The 20517-nt window shown below is 52.8% G+C and overlaps 1 protein-coding gene across 6 annotated transcripts in view; it reads left to right on the top strand.

The window, feature by feature from the left end:
* The window catches only part of ubap2l (ubiquitin associated protein 2-like), a 90400-nt gene that overhangs the window by 20352 nt on the left and 49531 nt on the right, over positions 1 to 20517 (top strand). For all 6 annotated transcript variants that reach the window (XM_060820812.1, XM_060820816.1, XM_060820814.1 and 3 more), the window contains exons 2-8: positions 80 to 209; positions 6040 to 6117; positions 7986 to 8096; positions 9087 to 9255; positions 10901 to 10996; positions 12030 to 12072; positions 19821 to 19930. In XM_060820812.1, coding sequence (XP_060676795.1) covers positions 120 to 209; positions 6040 to 6117; positions 7986 to 8096; positions 9087 to 9255; positions 10901 to 10996; positions 12030 to 12072; positions 19821 to 19930 — 697 coding nt within the window. In that variant the 5' untranslated portion in view covers positions 80 to 119. The remainder of the gene's footprint in view (positions 1 to 79; positions 210 to 6039; positions 6118 to 7985; positions 8097 to 9086; positions 9256 to 10900; positions 10997 to 12029; positions 12073 to 19820; positions 19931 to 20517) is intronic.

Here is a 20517-nt window from a genome sequence, read left to right as displayed (position 1 = left end):
TAAATCAATGTATTGTTTTGGGGCCACCTTTTCATTTGTTCCTCTCTCTCTCTCTTTCCCCCCCCCCCCCCCCGTGTAGGTTTATACCTTGTAAATACTGTTATTTGTATATACTGTAAATGATGACATCGGTGGGCCCGAATCGAGCCCGGGGCAACTGGGATCAGACACAAACGCAGCATCAGCCACAGCAGAAACAGCGGCCACAGGTAATTATTTTGTGTGTGTGTGTGGGGTGGGGGGGTAGAGAGAGAGAGAGAGAGAGGGGAGTCTCGTACTCCTGCCGCGTGTCCTTCCACATCTGGCTCCCTCTCTGGGCACCTGTAGCTTCCAAGCTCCGACTGCAATGTTGGCCTCTGGTGTTGGTCTAGACCCCACCAGTTAGTGAGGCGGTACCCCTCAGGAGCAGCTTGTTCCCATCGCCCTGTTCCTGAAGCTTTCTCCCCTGTCGCTGACTGTGTGTACCTGGAATCGACAAGCGTGTTTCCGCTTGTTGACTTCCCTTCAAACACGGCGATCGAACCCTGGCTGTCCCTCTGAGCGAGATCTGATTGATGGAGTGAGTCTGTGGCTGCAGGCAGCAGTGGTAAAATAATATCAGGTGGTGAAAGATCACACTATTTGTTCTGGTTCAGTAGCAGTTATTCTGTGCTGTCAGACTCTGCCCGTGTCCAGGGAGGGCAACCGTCCATCTGCTCTGTTTACATAGTCTGCCAATCATGCTACAGATGAATGCCCCCTCCGTTTGAGGTGCCAGAGGAGGTCTCTACTGGTTCTGGAGCTGTGTTGCAAAGTTGCATCAGTGTCCTGGGGGGTGAGGGGGTGTGCAGACAAGAAATTCAGCACAAGCCTTGCCCACCGGGTGAGAGTTGCTCAGTGGTTGTTCCCCTCTCTGCTGGAGTCTTGCACTGTTTTCTCTGTTGGGCTTCTGTTTGTTTTAGTTTCCTGTTGGCACGAGACTCTCTCTTGAAGTTGCTCCTGTAAGCAAATCCAGCTCAGGTCAGTCAGAGTTTAATTGGTGGTTGCTAAGGCAAGTTGGCAGGTAAGGACATGCCAGAGAGTGAGAGGGAAGGTGTGGTTTGGAATCAGTGTTCACATAAGTGTTCTCTGATGTCGAAGGTAAGATAGAGTCATAGAACCGTACAGCCCAGAAACAGACCCCCTCCAGTCCAACTCGTCCATGCTGACCACGTCTCCTAAATTCACCTCGTCCCGCTTGGCCCATATCCCTGTCAACCCTTCCTACTCATGGCACTTGGTCTTGAGGCTATGGGGATCTGGAAAGAGGATGGCTGATGAGGCATAGATAGGGTGGATCGTCAGAGCCTTTTTCCCAGGGTTGTAAGTTTCAATTACAAAGGGGACACTGGTTCAAAGCAAGAGGGGGCGGGCCAAGCTTAAGGGAGATATGAGAGAGAAGCTTTTTCATGCAGAGAGTGGTTGGAGGGTGGAACGCACTGCCCAAGAGATGGTGGAGGCAGGCACTTTGGTGATATTTAAGACTCATCTGGATGGTTAGATGAATAGGGAGAGAATGTAGGGATACGGGATGAATAAAGGAAGAAATTATGTCCTTTTGGTAGTCTTAATTGGAGCGTGATGATCGGCGAAGGCTGGAAGGCCTGTTCCTTTGTTGTACTTTTTCTGTTCTTTGTTCATAAGTCAATCTAGGTGTCTTTTAAATGCTGTCGTTGTACCAGCCTCCACCATTTCCTCTGGCAGCTCATTCCATACACGCACCACCCTCTGTGTGAAAAGTTCCTCCCTCAGTCTCCTTCAAATCTTTCCCCCTCTCACCTTAAACCCATGCCGCCAGTCCTGGTCTCCCCTCCCCTGGGGAGGAGTCCTTTGCTCTTCACCTTAAACCCAGGCCCCTCATGATTTTTATGAACTTGTGTAAAGTCACCCCCTTACCCTGCGACACTCCAGGGAAAATAGCCCCAGGCTATTCAGCTTCTCCCTGTCGCTCAAACCCTCTAATCCTAGAAACATCCTCATAAATAATTTCTGCAGCCTTTCAGGTTAAACATCCTTCCTATAGTAGGGAGACCAGAGCTGAACACAGGATTCCAAAAGTGGCCAAACCAATGTCCTCTACAGCCGCAACATGACCTCCCAACTCTTACACTCAGCGCACTGACGAGTAAAATCATGCGTACCAAATGCTTTCTTTGCTCTCCTGTCTACATGTGACTCCACTTTCAAGGAGCTATGAACCTGCACTCCAAGGTCTCTTTGTTTGGCAGCCCTCCCCAGGACCTTACCATTAAGTGGATAAGTCCTGCTAAGATTTGCTTTCCCCAAAATGCAGCACCTCGCATTTATCTGAATTAAACTCCATCAGCCTCTCCTCAGCCCATTGGCCCATCTGAGCCATATCCCACTATAATCTGAGATAGCCTTCACTGTTCTCGACACCTACAATTTTGGTGTCATCTACAAACTAATTAACTATGCCTCTTATGTTCATGTCCAAATCGTTTCTGTAAATGATGAAAAGCAGTGGACCCAGCACCGATCCTGTGGCACTCCACTGGTCACAGGCCTCAGGTGCCTTATCTGTATTGGCGCTGACATTGATCATGCACCCAGCTACAACTGCTCAGGGCCAAGGGCTAGAATACTTTGCCCACTAAAATCCTTACCCAGCTCAAGGCTACTGCCTACCTTTTGGGACAGGAGATACACAAGGGTAACAGTCAGAACGGGATGGTATACATGTGCTGCAGAACCTGACACCGATGGCGTTTGTAGTCTGATCCTGAAACACAATCACTTCATTTGGATACAATCCTGGTTCTTTGACTTCTTTTATTTTAAAGAAGTGCATGTGCTGTAAATCTGAGGCACAATTGGCTGGAGAAACTCAGCAGGTCGTGCAGCATCTGTAGCAAGAAAGCAGACCTCGCGTTTTGAGTCCAGTGACCCCTCAAAACATGAATCCGTGTGTTCTCTCTGTGGATGTTGCCTGCCCTGATGAGCGATTTCTGTTTCAGTTCCTTCAGATCCCAGCGTTCTGTTCACTTCCACGTGGATCAGTCCTCTCCAGCTACAAATCTCTTTGCCCCCTGCACTTCCTGTTAAAATTGCCACCGCGTCTTTTTCAAGATTTCGACTCCCCTTTAAAAATATTTGTGTTCCTTTGCTCATCGGTCATTTAATCAATTGCCTTTAAAACGCCTGGGACCTGATGATGTGCCAGAACAAAGTTTATGCCCCTCCCCAGTCTGCTGTTGCAGTCCGACAGACAGAATCATACCTCTGGGTCCAACCAGTCCAGGCCAACCCTAATCCCAAACTAAACTAGCCCCACACCTGCCTTTGCTCACCTCATATCCCTTCAAACCTCTTCTGTTCACGTGCTTATTCAAATGACTTTAGGAAGGGTTTGGAGGGATGTGGGCTGGGTGCTGGCAGGTGGGACTAGATTGGATTAGGATATCGGATCGGGTCTGTTTCCATGCTGTACATCTCTATGACTCTCATGTTGTAACTGTGCCCAGATCCACCACTTCCTGAGGAAGTTCATTCCACATGCGAACCACACTCTGTGTGTAAAAACAAACCCAAGTTGCCCCTCGTCTTTTTAAAATTTCTCTCCCCTCACCTTAAAAATACCCCCCCCCATGAAATCCTCCACCTGAGGGAAAAGACGCATGCTGTTCACCTTATCTATACCCCTCATGATTTTATAAACCTCTAAGGTCACCTCTCAACCTCCTACACTCTATGGGGAAAGAAGAGTCCCAATCCATCCAGCCTCTCCTGTTAACTCAAACCATTCGTTCCTGGCAAGTTCCTGGTAAATCTCTTCTACGCCCTCCCTTGTTCAATATCCTTCCTGTAACAGGGAGACGAGAACTGTCCTCCAGAAGGGGCCTCAAATGTCCTGTATAACCTCAACGTAGCATCCCAACACTTAAACTCAAACATTTGAGCAGCGAAAGGAAGTATGCTAAGGGTTCAGAAACAATTTAAGAAAATATTGCTGGGGTTGAAGGGTTTGAGCTACAGGGAGAGGCTGAATAGGCCGGGGCTGTTTTCCCTGGAGCATCGGAGGCTGAGGGGTGACCTCATAGAGGCTTTTAAAATCATGTGGGGGCGTGGATAGAATTAAAAAAAAAGTCAAGGGCATTTTCCTTAGGGTGTGGGTGTCCAGAACCTAGAGGTTTAGAGTGAGAGGGGAAAGATTTAAAAGGGGCAACTTTTTCATGCGTGTATGGAGCGAGCTGCCAGAGGAAGTGGTGGAGGCTGGTTCAATGACAACATTTAAAAGGCATCTGGATGGGGACATGAATAGGAAGGGTTTGGAGGGATATGGGTTGAAAAATGTGGTGCTGGAAAAACACAGCAGGCCAGGCAGCATCCGAGGAGCAGGAGAATTGACGATTCTCCCGCTCCTCGGATGCTGCCTGGCCTGCTGTGTTTTTCCAGCACCACATTTTTCAACTCTGGTCTCTAGCATCTGCAGTCCTCACTTTCTCCTCCTTGGAGGGATATGGGCCAAGTGCTGGCAAATGGGGACTGGATAAGTTTAGGATACCTGGGCGAGTTGGACCGAAGTTGTACATCTCTCTGACTCTTTAAGCCTGCTATTGATCCTGAATCCCCCAAAGCGCCTCTGCTCTTCAGTAGAAAACTTCCCACTCTCTGCATTAACCGAACTCCTGCTGTTCTAGTAAATCTTGCTGACCACGTGAAGTGTAGTCACCCTCTGCTGCACCCCAGCGCTCCACCTTGAGGCCGAAATGCCACCTTGCAAAAGTCCGGCATCATTCCCTGGAGCTTTTGCCTTCGGCGCCCGCACTTACGAGACCGTGACCCCTCTTGGCTCACCACCTCTGCCGCATTTGTACCCCGAGGCCTCGAACTCTGCGCTTTTGTCTGCGTCAAGGAGCCGCTCCCCGTTGTGAGGCGATCTGTGTGGGTGACGGAGCGTTTAGTTCGGCTCCTGTTTCAGATGGGAGCCTGAGGGGGTAGAGATCCTTGTGGGCCCTGTTGCCAACCCTGAAAATACCACCGAATCGAGCAATGCTTGTGACTCACTCTGGCGATTTATGTGAACACATTTGCCTCAAATGGACCCCCTCCCAACCACCACCACAGCCGCCCAGTTGAGTGATGCAGTTTCACCAGAAGTTAGCACAGTAACTAACATCAGAGCAGACAGCTAGGGCTCCTCTCTGAAACTTTAAAATTCAAAGGTTTAGTGCAGAGATGGCAGGGAGGGCTAGACCAGGGCACCGTCAACATAGGGCGAGTCTGCTGAGGCCACAGGGCTACTGAGTGAGAGGCGACCAATGGTGAGTTTAATCTGAGGGCGAGAATCGGCGATCTTCACGGTAACCTCTGGAATGGAGCCCACCCCAATTGGTGTCACACTATCACAAGCCAGCTGTCCGACCGTCTGAGCTAACCGAATAGACACTTGGTAGGAAATAGGAGGGGGGGGGAAATCTAAGGCCATTTGGCCCTTTTGAGGCTGCTGGCCCATTCAACATGATGACGGCTGATCATCCAAACTTGATTTGGAGATGCCAGAATGGGACCGGGGTGTACAAAGTTTAAAAATCATGCACCACTAGGTTAGAGTCCAACAGGTGTCATTGGAAGCACTAGCTTTTGGAGCGCTGTTCCTTCACAACCAGCTGATGAAGGAGCAATGCTCCGAAAGCTAGTGCTTCCAGTGACACCTGTTGGACTACAACCTGGCGCTGTGTGAATTTAAACTTGGTACACACCGCCTCCCCCCCCCCGGCCCGGACTTGTGATTGAATTCATGGATTTATCTATCAGGAGTGCACCCCCATCCAATTGAGAGATTGCGGGCGGGGTGGAGGGGTTAGTGACCGTGGAACACTCAAATCATTTTGTCATGGGGACTTAACAGCGAGGGGAGGTGCTAGATTAAAAATTTGAGGATGGAAGGAGGCTGGTGTGCTTTTGGCGAGATAGCTGTACAAATGTGACCGTCTTGCTCCTTGTTCTTGGCCTGTCACTAAGGGTTTCTTCTCTGTTTCCTTCTGCCCCTCTCTGGAGGCTACAGCAGAGCAGATACGAATTGCACAGATGATTTCAGACCACAATGACGCTGACTTCGAGGAGAAAGTAAAGCAGGTTAGTCGTACTGTGGAGGCAAATAGAGTTCAGACAACCGATCCAGCACCCGCCCCCCCCCACCTGCGGCACTGGAACGGGGTTCGGCCTCACGGCCTCAACATCAAAGGCAGTTTTATTCCACAAGCTTGTGAAGCGTGGTTCGGAATTGCCTTTCGTCGTTGCATTCCACGTCGGGATCATTAGGCGGCCTATTCATGAGCCAGTTTGAAGCCACGACGTCTCCGCTCCAGTATTGAGAAGCTGCAGAGGAGGGCGGCGTCAGGTGTTTACGGTTCGCACAGGGTGGTCGCACTGTCCTTGGAGTGGGGAAAGTGAAAAGGGAGGTGGAGTTGAGGTGTTGAAATTGGAGGGTGAGGGGGGTTTGTTTGAGGAAATGAGGCAAGAGGATCATTCACTAATTCATAGGTTAGTAAGAGATAGGAGCAGAATAAGACCAGTTGACCCATTGAGCCTGCTCTGCCACTTGAATAGGGCTGATAGCACCTCGCCCCCATTCTCTTGCCTTCCCCCCCCCCTCCCATATCACTTCAACCAATTACCAGTCAAAAACTTGTCTGACTCCTCCTTAAACTTACTCACTGTCCCAGCATCCACCGCACTCTGGGGTAGCAAATTCCACACATTTGCAATCCTCTGGGAGGAGTCGTTTCTCAACTGTTTTAAATTTGCTCCCCCTTATTCTCAGGCTGTGACCTCTTGTCCTGGAGTGCCCCACACAAGGAAGCATCCGCCCATGTCTATTTTATCCACACTTTATGTCGTCTTGAATGCCTCAATTTGATCTCTCCTCGTTCTCCTCAATTCTTGAGAGTACAGGCCTAAAGAGGACACTCTTTTGAAGAGGAAAGGGGTGGGGGTGGGGTTTAGTTTTGTCTTAACAAGCCCTGAGCTTGGAATATTTGTTAGGATATTTCACGCAAGAAACACATTTTCACATAGGGGGTATCTTGATGTGAAAAACGCACAGATTCAATGCTAAATTCAAAACGGAAAGTTGGATCACTGCTTGTAGAGTTGAAGAATGTGGTGCTGGAAAAGCACAGCCGGTCAGGGCAGCGTCCGAGGAGTAGGAGAGTCGACGTTTCAGGCATAAGCCCTTCGTCAGGAATGCGGGTTAGGCCCGAGGGGGCTGAGAGATAAGTGAGAGGGAGGTGAGATTGGGTGGGGGAGGTGACTGAGCAGCGATAGATAGATGGAGGTGGGGGGCGGGGTTATGGTGATAGATCAGCAAGGAGGGTGGAGCAGATAGATGGGAAGGAAGCTGGACAGGGAGGACAGTTCGGGGGCAGTGCCAAGCTGGAGGGTTGGATCTAGGGTAAGGTGGGAGCAGAGTGGAGATGACGAAACTGATTAAATTTGCAGCGACCCCGTGTGATTTGAGGGTCCCAAGGTGGAAGATAAGGCGTTCCTCCTCCAGGGGGCCAGAGCTTGGCGGTGGAGGAGCCCCAGGACTTGAAGTGGGAGGTGGTGTTAAAGTGCTCGGCCCACAGGGGAAACTGGGCTTCCGGGGGACAGAGGGAGAACAAATCGTGCTCACTCTTTCAAAGAGCCAACACGGGGTTGAATGGCCGCCTGCGAGGCATGTATCTGAGAGAGCGGACCACCTCCAGGGAGCAACATTTGCTCGTCCGGGACAGCGGGAGCCTCTGGCTGCTTCTGTACGTCGTGCTCTCCCACTGAGGGGGGCTCTGCAGCTGTCTCGCTGCTGTGTGGATGTTGAATGAGGCGTAGAGGGTTTTCCCTGGATCTGTGGCCGTCAGGGTCGGGGTTACCAGTTGGGCTGATGCAGCCTCTCTCCCTGATACCTGTGCGTGGTCAGGGAATGTGGGATGGGACAGTAGTGCAGTGTCCTCTGTGTCTTGCAGCTGATCGACATCACAGGCAAGAATCAGGACGAATGTATGATTGCTCTCCACGATTGCAACGGTGACGTCAACAGAGCCATCAATGTACTCCTGGAAGGAAACCCAGATACGGTACTGCTTTCATCTAGAACTTGAGGGGGGTTTGGAGATGAGGGAATGGCATGGGTTATCTCCTTTGGCCTTGTGTTGCATGTTTCCCCCCCCCCCCCCCCCCCCCATTAACTCAGCCCTCCTGAGCTGTGTCCCAATGGCGGCATTCTCCACTCCATCCCTCCTCCAAGGTCTGTCACCTTGTCCGAACAGTTATCGGAAGAGCTTATTTCGCACCCTGCCCAAGGGTGGGCGTATCATAGATACCCTGTGGCGTGGAAGGAGGCCGCTCGGCCCAAGGAGACTGCACCGGGCCTATTTCCCCATAACCCCACGTTTACTGTGGCTAAGCCGCACATTCCCTGGACGCTTCACGGCCAATCCACCCTGACGTTGCACGCCTTTGGACTGCGGGAGGAAACCAGAGCGTCCGGAGGAAATCCGTGCAGACGTGGGGGGAAAAGGTGCAAACTCCACGCAGAACCTGGGTCCCTGGTGCTGAGAGGTGGCAGAGCTAACCACTGAGCGACTGTGCCTCCTTGGCTAATGGGAGTAGTCGTAATGTCACCAAAGAGTAATGTAGGGTGCTCGATCGAATCCATCCAAAGTGCACACACAAAATCTGACGCCCCCTGCCATTCGTTTTTGCGTCGCGGTTTGCGTCTGGGTCAGCCAGCGGAGGTATGATTTTGTTTTTTCTCTCTCTGTCTCTCTCTCTCTCTGTCTCTCTCTCTGTCTCTCTCTCTGTCTCTCTCTCTGTCTCTCTCTCTCTCTGTCTCTCTCTCTGTCTCTCTCTCTGTCTCTCTCTCTGTCTCTCTCTCTCTGTCTCTCTCTCTCTGTCTCTCTCTCTCTCTCTCTCTCTCTCTCTCTCTGTCTCTGTCTCTCTCTCTCTCTCTCTCTGTCTCTGTCTCTGTCTCTCTCTGTGTCTCTCTGTCTCTGTCTGTTTGTCTCTGTCTGTCTCTGTCCCTCTGTCTGTCTCTGTCCCTCTGTCTGTCCCTCTGTCTCGTGCAGGATTCTTGGGAAATGGTTGGGAAGAAGAAGAGCTTGGCAGGCCCGAAGGAGACCGGCTTGGCGGAGGCCAGCGAGGAGAACAAAGAAATGCGAGACAGAGACCGGGAGTTCAGCCGGCGGCGCGTGGGCGGAGGGAGGAGAGGCAGGGGCACAAGCCGGGGCAGGGAGTGTAAGTTGTGCCCTTGATAAAGTGCTAAGGTGGCTGGCCGCTCCCCGCCTGGGCACCTGCTCTGAGACGTGGAGACAGACCATTCGGCCCATCCAGTCTCTGCGTGTTCTTCTGTTTCTTCCTCTTGTGTGTCCAGCTCCCGCCTGCTACTTGAGTGTATCTCCTACTATTTGTCTTGACCAATACCTGAGGGAGCCTCTCCCTGATCTGCTGGGTGGAGGCCATTTGGTCCATCGAGCCCATCCAATAGCCCATCTGCTGTTCAATACGATTGTAGGTGATGATCCTGTATCTCGACGCACGCTCCCGTTCTCTCCTTGTGCCCCCGATCCCCAACTCCTTTTGCCTCTAGGAATGTATTTTGAGGTGTGGCCTGTGCTGCCTCCAGTGGTTGAGCGGTGGCGTTCCTCCTCATCTCCGTCCGAAATGTACCCTGTACTCCCAAAGCTGTGACCCCCTCCTTGGTCCAGGACCCCCACCCCCTGCCCTGCCCCGTCCAGGAGGGAAGGATCATCCCTGCATGCAGTGTGGGATCTCTCGCAAACATAAAACCCTGATGGAACTGGACAGGCGTGATGCACGAAGAATGTTCCCAGTGTTGGGGAAGTTCAGAACTAGGGGGTCACTAGCCTTTCAGGACTGAGGAGGAGGAAGAATTCCACCTCTTGGAGAATTGGGAGCCTCTCATCTCACAGAAAGCTGTCGGGGTCAGTTTGTAAAATGTATTCAAGAGGATGGGTCTTGTGGTTAAAGGGATCGAGGTATTTGCAGAGAAAGCAAGAGTGGGAGACTGAAATTGCATGATCAGCCATGATGATATTGAATGGTGGTGCTGGCTGGGAGGGCTGAATGGCCTCCTCCTATTTTCTGTGAGATCACCTGCCAATCATCGAAACTCCAATCGGTGCAGGTCTCAATCTGCTCATCCTTTCATTGTAAGGCCACCACATTCATCCCCTGAATCAGTTGAGTGAGCCTTCTCCCATCTCCCAAGTTCAAGGGGCGGCTCAGTGGTTAGCATGGCTGCCTCACGGCATAAGGAACCCCGGTTCAGTTCCACCTTCAGGCAACTGTCTGTGTGGAGTTTGCACATTGTCCCCTGCATTTGCGTGGGTTTCCTGAGTGCACCAGTTTCTTCCCACAGTCCAAAGACATGCAGGTGGATTGGCCATGCTAAATTGTCCCATAGTGCCCAGGGATGTGCAGGTTAGGGTGGATTGGCCATGCTAAATTGTCCCGTAGTACCCAGGGATGTGCAGGTTAGGGTAGATTGGCCAAGCTAAATTGTCCCGTAGTGTCCAAGAATGTGTGGGCTTGATGGGTTAGCTTTGGGAAATGGAGGGATACGGTCTGGTGTGTGGGTCAGTGTCGGTCTGGGTCTGATACTGTTTGGAGGATCGATGTTCTATTGGCATTCTATGAGGAGGCCCGAGTTGTACACATTGTGCTGGGTGCATTCAGTAGGTTGTAGTGAGAGTTCCCTCTCTCTCTCTCTTTTATTTTTAAACTCCTGACCCTTTGCAGTGAGGTCTTGAGTAATGCCAGGTAACCCCACGATTTGCCCTGGGTATTTCTTTGGCGAATTGACCCAGTAATGCAACAGTCAGATTTTTATCTCTCTCTCTTTCTCTCGCTCGCTCGGCAGTTCGGGGCCAGGAGAATGGACTGGACGGAGCAAAGAGCAGTGGGACCTTTGGCCGGGCCTCCGAGAGAGGCAGGCGAGGACGTGGCAGAGGTAGAGGTAAGTGGCCTACGCGCACCCACAACCCCCGAAAGGGTGGAGCTCTCGACAGGCTCTGTTCCACTGCCAACAAGAAGGGCAACAGCTGCCTCAGGTCTGGTGCCTCCGAGAGTCCCTTCACCCGTCACCAGGTTAAACTTCCTAGACTGATCAAACACCTTTGAGGCATGGAGGGGGCTGGAGGTGATGACAGATAGGGAGGGGGTGTAGGGGGCTGGAGGGGGTGACAGATAGGGAATGGCTGGAGGGGGTGACAGATGGGGAATGGGTGTAGGGGCTGGAGGGGGTGACAGATGGGGAATGGGTGTAGGGGCTGGAGGGGGTGACAGATAGGGAGGGGGTGTAGGGGGCTGGAGGGGGTGACAGATGGGGAATGGGTGTAGGGGCTGGAGGGGGTGACAGATAGGGAGGGGGTGTAGGGGGCTGGAGGGGGTGACAGATAGGGAATGGGTGTAGGGGCTGGAGGGGGTGACGGATAGGGAGGGGGTGTAGGGGGCTGGAGGGGGTGACAGATAGGGAATGGGTGTAGGGGCTGGAGGGGGTGACAGATTGGGAGGGGGTGTAGGGGGCTGAAGGAGGGTGACAGAGATAGGGAGGGGGTGTAGGGGGCTGGAGGGGGATGACAGAAATAGGGGAGGGGGTGTAGGAGCTGGAGGAGGATAACAAATAGGGAGGGGGTGTAGGGGGCTGGAGGAGGATGACAGAAATAGGGAGGGGGTGTAGGGGCTGGAGGAGGATGACAGAAATAGGGAGGGGGTGTAGGGGGCTGAAGGAGGGTGACAGAGATGGGGGTGTAGGGGGCTGAAGGAGGATGACAGAAATAGGGAGGGGGTGTAGGGGCTGGAGGAGGATGACAGAAATAGGGAGGGGGTGTAGGGGGCTGGAGGAGGGTGACAAAATGAGTCATACCAACTTGTGTGGATGAGTTTTTCTTATTCAGATTGCACTGGGGCAAACCAGTGCATTGTAAATGTTCCTGTTGACCCTCCTCTTTTTGATCTGAAACCTCTCTCGATTCTGGTTTTGCTTTCAGGCTTGGGCAGGAGAGGGGGCCGGTTTTCCGCCCAGGGGATGGGGTAAGTGTTCTCTCTTGGAATCCAGCTTTGCTGTTTCGAAGCTGCGTGTCATTAGCCGGGCACTTGTAACATGAATGTATCATTTTTACCCTGTGGCCGCTCGCTCGTGTGTTGGGGTTGTGGGGGGTGGGGGTCGATCATATAAAACCAATCGAAATCCGACTTCGTTGGGGGCAACAACGCTTCTGTGTCGAGGGCGTGAGGTGGGTTTCAAACCCATCGTCTGAAAAGACGGGCCTGCGGGGCGTTTGGAAACAGGGTTGGGGAATATTTGGATGGCATGGGGCAGGCTTTAGTGGGTGGGGATTGAGCTGAGAGTTTTCTTTTGTATATTACCCAGCAAAAGCAGAGGGTGCGTGGGGTTGGGAGGTGGAGGGGAATGTGTTCCCTGTGTAAGCGGCAGCCATAAAGCCATGGGGAGGCCTCTCAATCGGAGGGAAAACGGTCGAGGATGTAGGTTTGCTCGCTGAGCTGGAAGACTTGTTCTCAGACATTTCGTCACCATACTGAGTAATATCTTCAGTGAGCCTCTGGATGAAACACCGGTGGTGTAGCCCGCTTTCTATTTATATGTTTGGGTTTCCTTGGGTTGGTGACATCATTTCCTGTGGTGATGTCATTTGCTCATCTTTTTCTCAAGGGTGGTACAAGAGATCCACGTCGATGTGTTTGTTGATAGAGTTCTGGTTGGAGTGCCATGCTTCTAGGAATTCTTGTGCGTGTCTCTGATTCCATTACGTGGGGAGTTGGAGCAACTACGTCTCGAACACATAGCATGTTTTGTCTCCTTAGGGAAGAGTGGAAATGTATTGGAGGGAGCTCAGGAGGTTCATTAGACTGATACCATGGTGTCGTGGCTGGGGGAGGGTGATGTAGGGGAATGGCGGGGGTGACAGAGATAGGGAGGGGTGTAGGCGCTGGAGGAGGTGACAGATGGGGAAGGGGTGTAGGGGCTGGAGGAGGTGACAGGGAGGGGGTGTAGGGGCTGGAGGGGGTGACAGATGGGGAGGGGATGTAGGGGCTGGAGGGGGTGACAGATGGGGAGGGGGTGTAGGGGCTGGAGGAGGTGACAGGGAGGGGGTGTAGGGGCTGGAGGAGGTGTAGGCACTGGAGGGGGTGACAGATGGGGAGGGGGTGACAGATGGGGAGGGGGTGACAGATGGGGAGGGGGTGTAGGGGCTGGAGGAGGTGACAGGTTGGGAGGAGGTGTAGGGGCTGGAGGAGGTGACAGGTTGGGAGGAGGTGTAGGGGCTGGAGGAGGTGACAGGTGGGGAGGAGGTGTAGGGGCTGGAGGAGGTGACAGGTGGGGAGGAGGTGTAGGGGCTGGAGGAGGTGACAGGTGGGGAGGAGGTGTAGGGGCTGGAGGAGGTGAGAGAGATAGGGAGAGGGTGTAGGGCTGGAGGGGGTGAGAGAGATAGGGACGGGGTGTAGGGGGCTGGAGGAGGTGATAGATAAGGAGGGGGTGAGAAAGATAGGGAGGGGGTGTAGGGGGTGACAGAGATGGGGGTGTAGGAGGTGACGGGGTAGGGTAGGGGTGTAGGGTGTGACAGAGATAAGGAGGGGGTGTAGGGCACTGGAGAGGGTGAGAGAGATAGGGAGGGGGTGTAGGGCGCTGGAGAGGGTGATAGAGATAGGGAGGGGGTGTAGGGGGCTGGAGAAAATGAAAGATAGGGCCATTGGTGCACAGAGGCACTTCAGCAAAAGATGTAGAATTGTGAAAAACCAGCCCCGAGCCAGTGTAACCCTCTGAGTGTGGGGGGAGGCGGTTATGTGTGAACATGACTGTACGTGTTAAGACCATTTTTGTATGTGGCACAATCCTGTCATGACCTGGTAATCGCGACAGCGATGCTGAGATGGAAGAGTTGGATCTGCAGGTTTCCATCGCTGTTTCATCACTGCACTGTCAATGTTCCTCTTCGATTAGCCCGTTTGGATGTGTCTGATTGTTCTCACACTGGGCTGGTTGTTGATGTAATGTTCAGTGCCTCTCTATCAGGCTGCGACTGGCATGCAGAATCCTTCCCCTGAGCCACCTTGCTGCCTCTCAACTGAACGAGAAACATCGGCTTGTTTCGGACGTTGTTGCCCGATGGTCGTTGGTTTTCAGTTCCAGGGGCTTGGAATTCCTTGAGCAGCGCCTCCCTGGCACCCGCAGTTTGGCATGGCGTTGCGCGTTACTGGGCGAACGTGAGGACTGCAGATGCTGGAGATCAGAGTCCAGGTTAGAGTGGTGCTGGAAAAGCACAGCAGGTCAGGCAGCATCTGAGGAGCAGGAAAATCGACTGCCCCGTGGCTGAACATTTCAACTCCCCCTCCCACTCTGCTGAGGACATGCAGGTCCTGGGCCACATCCATCGCCACTCCCTCACCATCCATGCCTGGAGGAAGAGCATCTTCCATCTCTGGGCCCTTCAACCCCGGGGTATCAATGTGGACTTCACCAGTTTCCTCATTCCCCCTCTCTGTACCTTACCCCAGTTCCATCCTTCCAGCTCAGCACTGTCCTCATGACCTGTCCTACCGGCCAATCTCCCTTCTCGCCTATCTGCTCCACCCTCCCCTCTGACTTATCACCTTAATTCCCACTCCCAGTCACCTATTGGACTCTTAGCTACCTCCCCCATTTACCTCTCCACCCTGGAGGCTCCCTGCCTCTATCCTGATGAAGGGCTTTAGCCCGAGTTGCATGTTACTGCACCCGTGCAAGCTGTCGGATCGCTGATCCAGGACCGAGTTGAAGATTTCAGATGTTCGGTGCTGTCACTCTGTGCACACGGGGCAGGAGATTCCTGTACCCCCACCTCCCCCAAAATGGATGAGGGGTTCTCAGTGACTCTCAAAGCGAGTGTATTCTATTCACCCTTTTGAGAGGGCTAGCCTTGACCAGGCTAGGCAGGGAGGCATAGCCCCCTCAACTGAACCTTTCTCCATACAGACTCAAGCGAGACCCTGGCCTGGGACATTCCCTGACTGAGGTGGCTGCAGTTTACAGATGGGAAAGCCCAAACCGGAAGCTGTGGCAGCTACGATCGATTGTCGTACCAACCCTCTGAGTGTCCTTCAGGGACATGAGATCTGCCGTCCTGGTGTGGGCTGGCACGCGACTTCAGGCCCCACGCGGTTAATGCTTAACTGCTCTCTGAAGCGGCCCTGGAACGGCACCCAGCTCGGGCGGGGATGACGGACGGGAATCAAGCATTGTATCCTGTGATGGAGAGAGCCCTGATCGATGTGCAGGCAATCAGGAGGGGGCTTGGGGCAGTCACGGTGGGAGTCTGATCCCAGTCTGTTCAGCTATGATCTTATCCAGTGCCAAGAGTCATCTCTCAGTGCTGAATGGCCCCCACCATAAAACATAGGAGTGGAAGTAAGGCCCTTCGGCCCATTGAGTCCATTCTGCCATTCAATCACGGCTGATGGGCATTTACCTGCACTCTCCCCGTAGCCCTTAATTTCTTGCGAGATCAAGAATTTATCAATCTCTGCCTTGAAGACATTTAACGTCCCGGCTTCCACTGAGCTCCATGGCAATGAATTCCACAGGCCCACCACTCTCTGGCTGAAGAAATGTCTTCTCATTTCCATTCTAAATTGACCCCTCTCATTCTAAGGCTGTGCCCACGGGTCCTCGTATCCCCACCTGATGGAAACAATTTCCCAGCGTCCACCCTTTCTAAGCCACGAATTACCTTGTAAGTTTGTGTTGGATCTCCCTTCAATCTTCTAAACTCTAGATCCTCAGCTGATCATCGTATGTTAGGGCTACCGTTCCAGGGATCATCCGTGTGAATCTCTGCTGGGCATGGTGTGGGGCCCAAAACTGGACACAGTATTCAAAATGGAATGCCAGTTGCTCACCCGTTACGCTCTTGACTGTGGAACGCTGGAGAGCAGCTCCTGCTATAGGATGTGTCAGTCAGAGGGCAGAGCTCCAGTCCACCTGCCCTGTTCACAAGATGTGGGTGGCGCTGTCAACGCTGTTGGTACCATCAGCTGGCTGCCTCCTCCACATCGAGGGGGATGTGAAAACAATTGGATAATGGTAGCAGTCCCAGCTTCCTTCTCATCGCTGGCTCCTCCATCCTTACCGGGATGCTCTGTTCCTTGGTTCCGGTTCCAACCCACCACCGCTCCCTCGAGAAGGGCAGGGTCAGCAGGTAGACAGGAACACGACACCCTGCAAGCTCCTCTCTGAGCCGCTCGCGAGTCTGACATGAGCGTTATCGCCGTTCCGTCGCTGTGACTGGCTCAGAATCCTGGACCTCCTCTTCCCCTGACAGCGCTGTGTGGGTGCACTTGAAGCCCGTGGACTGCAGCAGCTGATCACCAATGCCACCTCCAAAGGTGGGTAAGAGCTGGGCAGCAGCCATCAGCGAGCAAGACAAAAGGATCAGAATTTGACATTTGGCAACTTGAGCCGCCTCCTGCATTCAGTAAGATCACAGCAGACTTGCTTGTAGCCTCGACTCCACCTTTCTGTCTCTCCCTCGCAACCTTCGTCAATCAGAAGTCTCCCTCTAACTCAGCCTTCACTATATTCGGTGAGCCAGCCACTTTGGAGAGGTCCTATTGAGCTGATTAAGGGACGATGGGCTGAATGGCCTTGGGTGCTGGGCAGTTGTGCGCTGGGTGGTAACGCCTAGTGGCGACAGGACTATTTAAAGCTGGTGTGTGTGTGTGTGGATTCTCAGCCATGTTCCAGCTGGCTTGAGGTTTCACTGTTTTTATATTCCCATGCTTCACCTCCAACTGATCGATCAGCACTGGATTGGTCAACACAATCAGGTCATCCCTCAGAGATGTGGAAGGTCAGGTCATCTCTCAGAGATATGGAAGGTCAGGGCGTCTCTCAGAGATATGGAAGGTCAGGTCATCTCTCAGAAATATGGAAGGTCAGGTCGTCCATCAGAGATATGGAAGGTCAGGTCGTCCATCAGAGATATGGAAGGTCAGGGCGTCTCTCAGAGATATGGAAGGTCAGGTCATCTCTCAGAGATATGGAAGGTCAGGTCGTCCATCAGAGATATGGAAGGTCAGGGCGTCTCTCAGAGATATGGAAGGTCAGGGCGTCTCTCAGAGATATGGAAGGTCAGGTCATCTCTCAGAAATATGGAAGGTCAGGTCGTCCATCAGAGATATGGAAGGTCAGGTCGTCCATCAGAGATATGGAAGGTCAGGTCGTCCATCAGAGATATGGAAGGTCAGGTCATCTCTCAGAGATATGGAAGGTCAGGTCGTCCATCAGAGATATGGAAGGTCAGGGCGTTTCTCAGAGATATGGAAGGTCAGGGCGTCTCTCAGAGATATGGAAGGTCAGGTCGTCCATCAGAGATATGGAAGGTCAGGGCGTCCATCAGAGATATGGAAGGTCAGGGCGTCCATCAGAGATATGGAAGGTCAGGGCGTCTCTCAGAGATATGGAAGGTCAGGGCGTCTCTCAGAGATATGGAAGGTCAGGGCGTCTCTCAGAGATATGGAAGGTCAGGGCGTCTCTCAGAGATATGGAAGGTCAGGGCGTCTCTCAGAGATATGGAAGGTCAGGGCGTCTCTCAGAGATATGGAAGGTCAGGTCGTCCATCAGAGATATGGAAGGTCAGGGCGTCCATCAGAGATATGGAAGGTCAGGGCGTCTCTCAGAGATATGGAAGGTCAGGTCGTCCATCAGAGATATGGAAGGTCAGGGCGTCCATCAGAGATATGGAAGGTCAGGGCGTCTCTCAGAGATATGGAAGGTCAGGGCGTCTCTCAGAGATATGGAAGGTCAGGGCGTCTCTCAGAGATATGGAAGGTCAGGGCGTCTCTCAGAGATATGGAAGGTCAGGTCGTCCATCAGAGATATGGAAGGTCAGGGCGTCTCTCAGAGATATGGAAGGTCAGGGCGTCTCTCAGAGATATGGAAGGTCAGGGCGTCTCTCAGAGATATGGAAGGTCAGGTCGTCCATCAGAGATATGGAAGGTCAGGGCGTCTCTCAGAGATATGGAAGGTCAGGTCATCTCTCAGAGATATGGAAGGTCAGGGCGTCCGTCGGAGATATGGAAGGTCAGGGCGTCCGTCGGAGATATGGAAGGTCAGGGCGTCCGTCGGAGATATGGAAGGTCAGGGCGTCCGTCGGAGATATGGAAGGTCAGGGCGTCCGTCGGAGATATGGAAGGTCAGGGCGTCCGTCGGAGATATGGAAGGTCAGGGCGTCCGTCGGAGATATGGAAGATCTGGTCAAGGAAGAAAGATGTAGTCATCAGCAGCAGGGTGCTTTCAGCTCCATGTGGGGAATTGATGTACTTCAAGGGTGTTAATCTAGAAAGACGGCCCACCGTCACTCAGACAATGCAAGGTCAGGCCATTCCATCCGTCCACCTGAGCCACTCGCTTAGTGTCTTCTCTCTCTCCCCATAACCTTGTGCATTCTTTCCATTCTTATAATCCAATTCCCCCGTGACTCCTCAGTCTCGAGCAGCGCATTCCAAATCCCAACCGCTCAGTTTGAAGTTTATGAAGTGCATGTAATATATTTACGTTCTTCCATGGAGACGAGTACTCCCCAATCTCACCCGGCTGCCTTTTAGGACTGACTGTGTTCCTCCTCTTTCATGGTTGCTGCTTTCTTAAAGAACAGGTGATTTTATTTTTTGAGCAGTGAGGATACTTTGGACGTACTGAGCATGTAAGTGAAGAGGTTTTACAAACAGCTGTCAAACAGAGGTGCTGGCCTCTGTGTGTCATCGCTGGGACATGAATCCAGACTGCAATCTCGCGAGCGTTCCGAGTTTGAACTCCGCCTTGGCAAAATCCTGATTTTAAAAAAAAAAGTCTGGAATGAAGAGCATAAGGATGCCTTTTAATCGTCAGGAAAATCCCATCTGGCCAGTACTATCGAAGCCTTTTGTGACCAGTGGGCGCTGTAGGGTGTTGTGGGCGTGAACAGTAACATTTTGATTTAGAAGAACTAGTTTCCACTTTGTGTTTGGCTTGGTGACCCAGGAGTGCAGCCTTTCTTTTATCCCTTTGTTTCAGCTTTTGACATCCCTCCTCCCCCACCCCCCCACCCATGTGGGGGCAACTGTTTTACCTGGAAATACTTATTCTATGTTGTTGACCCTGCCCCAAGTGTGGTTGGCAGGGACATCGCCTCGAAAAGCCATATTCCTTTCGTTTTGCTTTCTCCAGAAAGTCACTGGAATTTCGTTTCGGTTCAAAGGTCGGGGAAGCTTTTGGCCCCCCACCCCCCCCGTTTGCAAAGGGTAGAGTGGGCTTTGCTCGAGGCTTAACCTGCTGCTGTCCTCATCCCAGGAGTGTCCGATCAGGGGCGGTGGGGGAATGCGGCTTAGCCTCTCCTTGTTTAGAAGTGCGAAGAAAAATCTCAGAGAGCGAGGAAGAGCGCTGTGGGGGATTTGGTAAGGGGCCGGTCTGGCAGCTGAAGACCCATCCACCCTGGCTGGCACTGTTGATGGCATGGCATGGCCAAGAGGACACAGAAGGGCGCAGTTGTCCAGAGAGGGTTTGGCGGGGAGGGCCGGACTCGAGACGAGGGCGAGCGTTTCTTCGAGTCGAGGTGTGGGGCGGGTGGGATTGGTGCGTTTCTGAGCCCCCAGCCCGATTTAAGGAAAGGGCAGTCTCGTCCCATCAGGATGTTCTCCGAGCCACGCCAACCTTTGCGCCCGTGGGGAGGATCCCAGGTGTGAGCCGTGCCCTGGGCAGTCTCTGGGGTTGTCTGTATCGAGTGTTTTTTTTTCCCTTGGTGTTTCAGGACGTTTAACCCGGCTGATTACACGGACCCAGCCAGCACGGACGAGTACTACGGGAACCCCAACCCGACGTGGAACAGCGCTGGCACCTTTGAGCCCGACGATGGGACAAGTAAGTGGCTTTGCTCTTGTCGGCTCGGGTCTAACGGTGGGGGTGGGAGGTGAGTGACTGTTGGAACCACCCCCCCGTGCCAAATACTTGCCTTTGCCTTTCCATGTCTCAGCAGTTAGAGACTCCCCTGTTCGACCTGCAGTATTTGCTGTGGAGTCTTCAAATGGGGAGCTGAGGTGCCTTGAACCTGAAATCTTACCACCTTGTAGGATCGTGGTTGACGTCCCATTCAGTTGTCCCCTGTTCCTGCTTACTCTTCCACCAGCCGCCCTCCCCCCACCCCCAATCCCATCCCCCGTCAGTGCCCTTTGAGTCATAAGAATTTCAGCTGACTGCATCTTGGAGATATTATATTTTGACCCTGACCGCTTTCTGTGGGAGAGCATTACCCAGGCTGCGCGCTCTCTGGGGTAAGCCATTTCTCCTCACCTCAGTCCTAAACTGCATACCCTCCATCCTTAGACTGAGACTCCCTGGTCATTGGGAACGTCGTTCCTGCGTTTACCCTGTCTTGCCGGAACTTTATCAGTTTTCTGAGATTCCCCTGAAATATCTTTACACCAACTGTTAGTGCTCACCCTTCAGAG

Source organism: Hemiscyllium ocellatum, chromosome 50 (assembly GCF_020745735.1).
Source record: "Hemiscyllium ocellatum isolate sHemOce1 chromosome 50, sHemOce1.pat.X.cur, whole genome shotgun sequence".
NCBI classification, from domain to species: domain Eukaryota; kingdom Metazoa; phylum Chordata; class Chondrichthyes; order Orectolobiformes; family Hemiscylliidae; genus Hemiscyllium; species Hemiscyllium ocellatum.
Note: the sequence above shows the minus strand (reverse complement) of the source record. Positions and strands in the feature narration are given on the sequence as shown.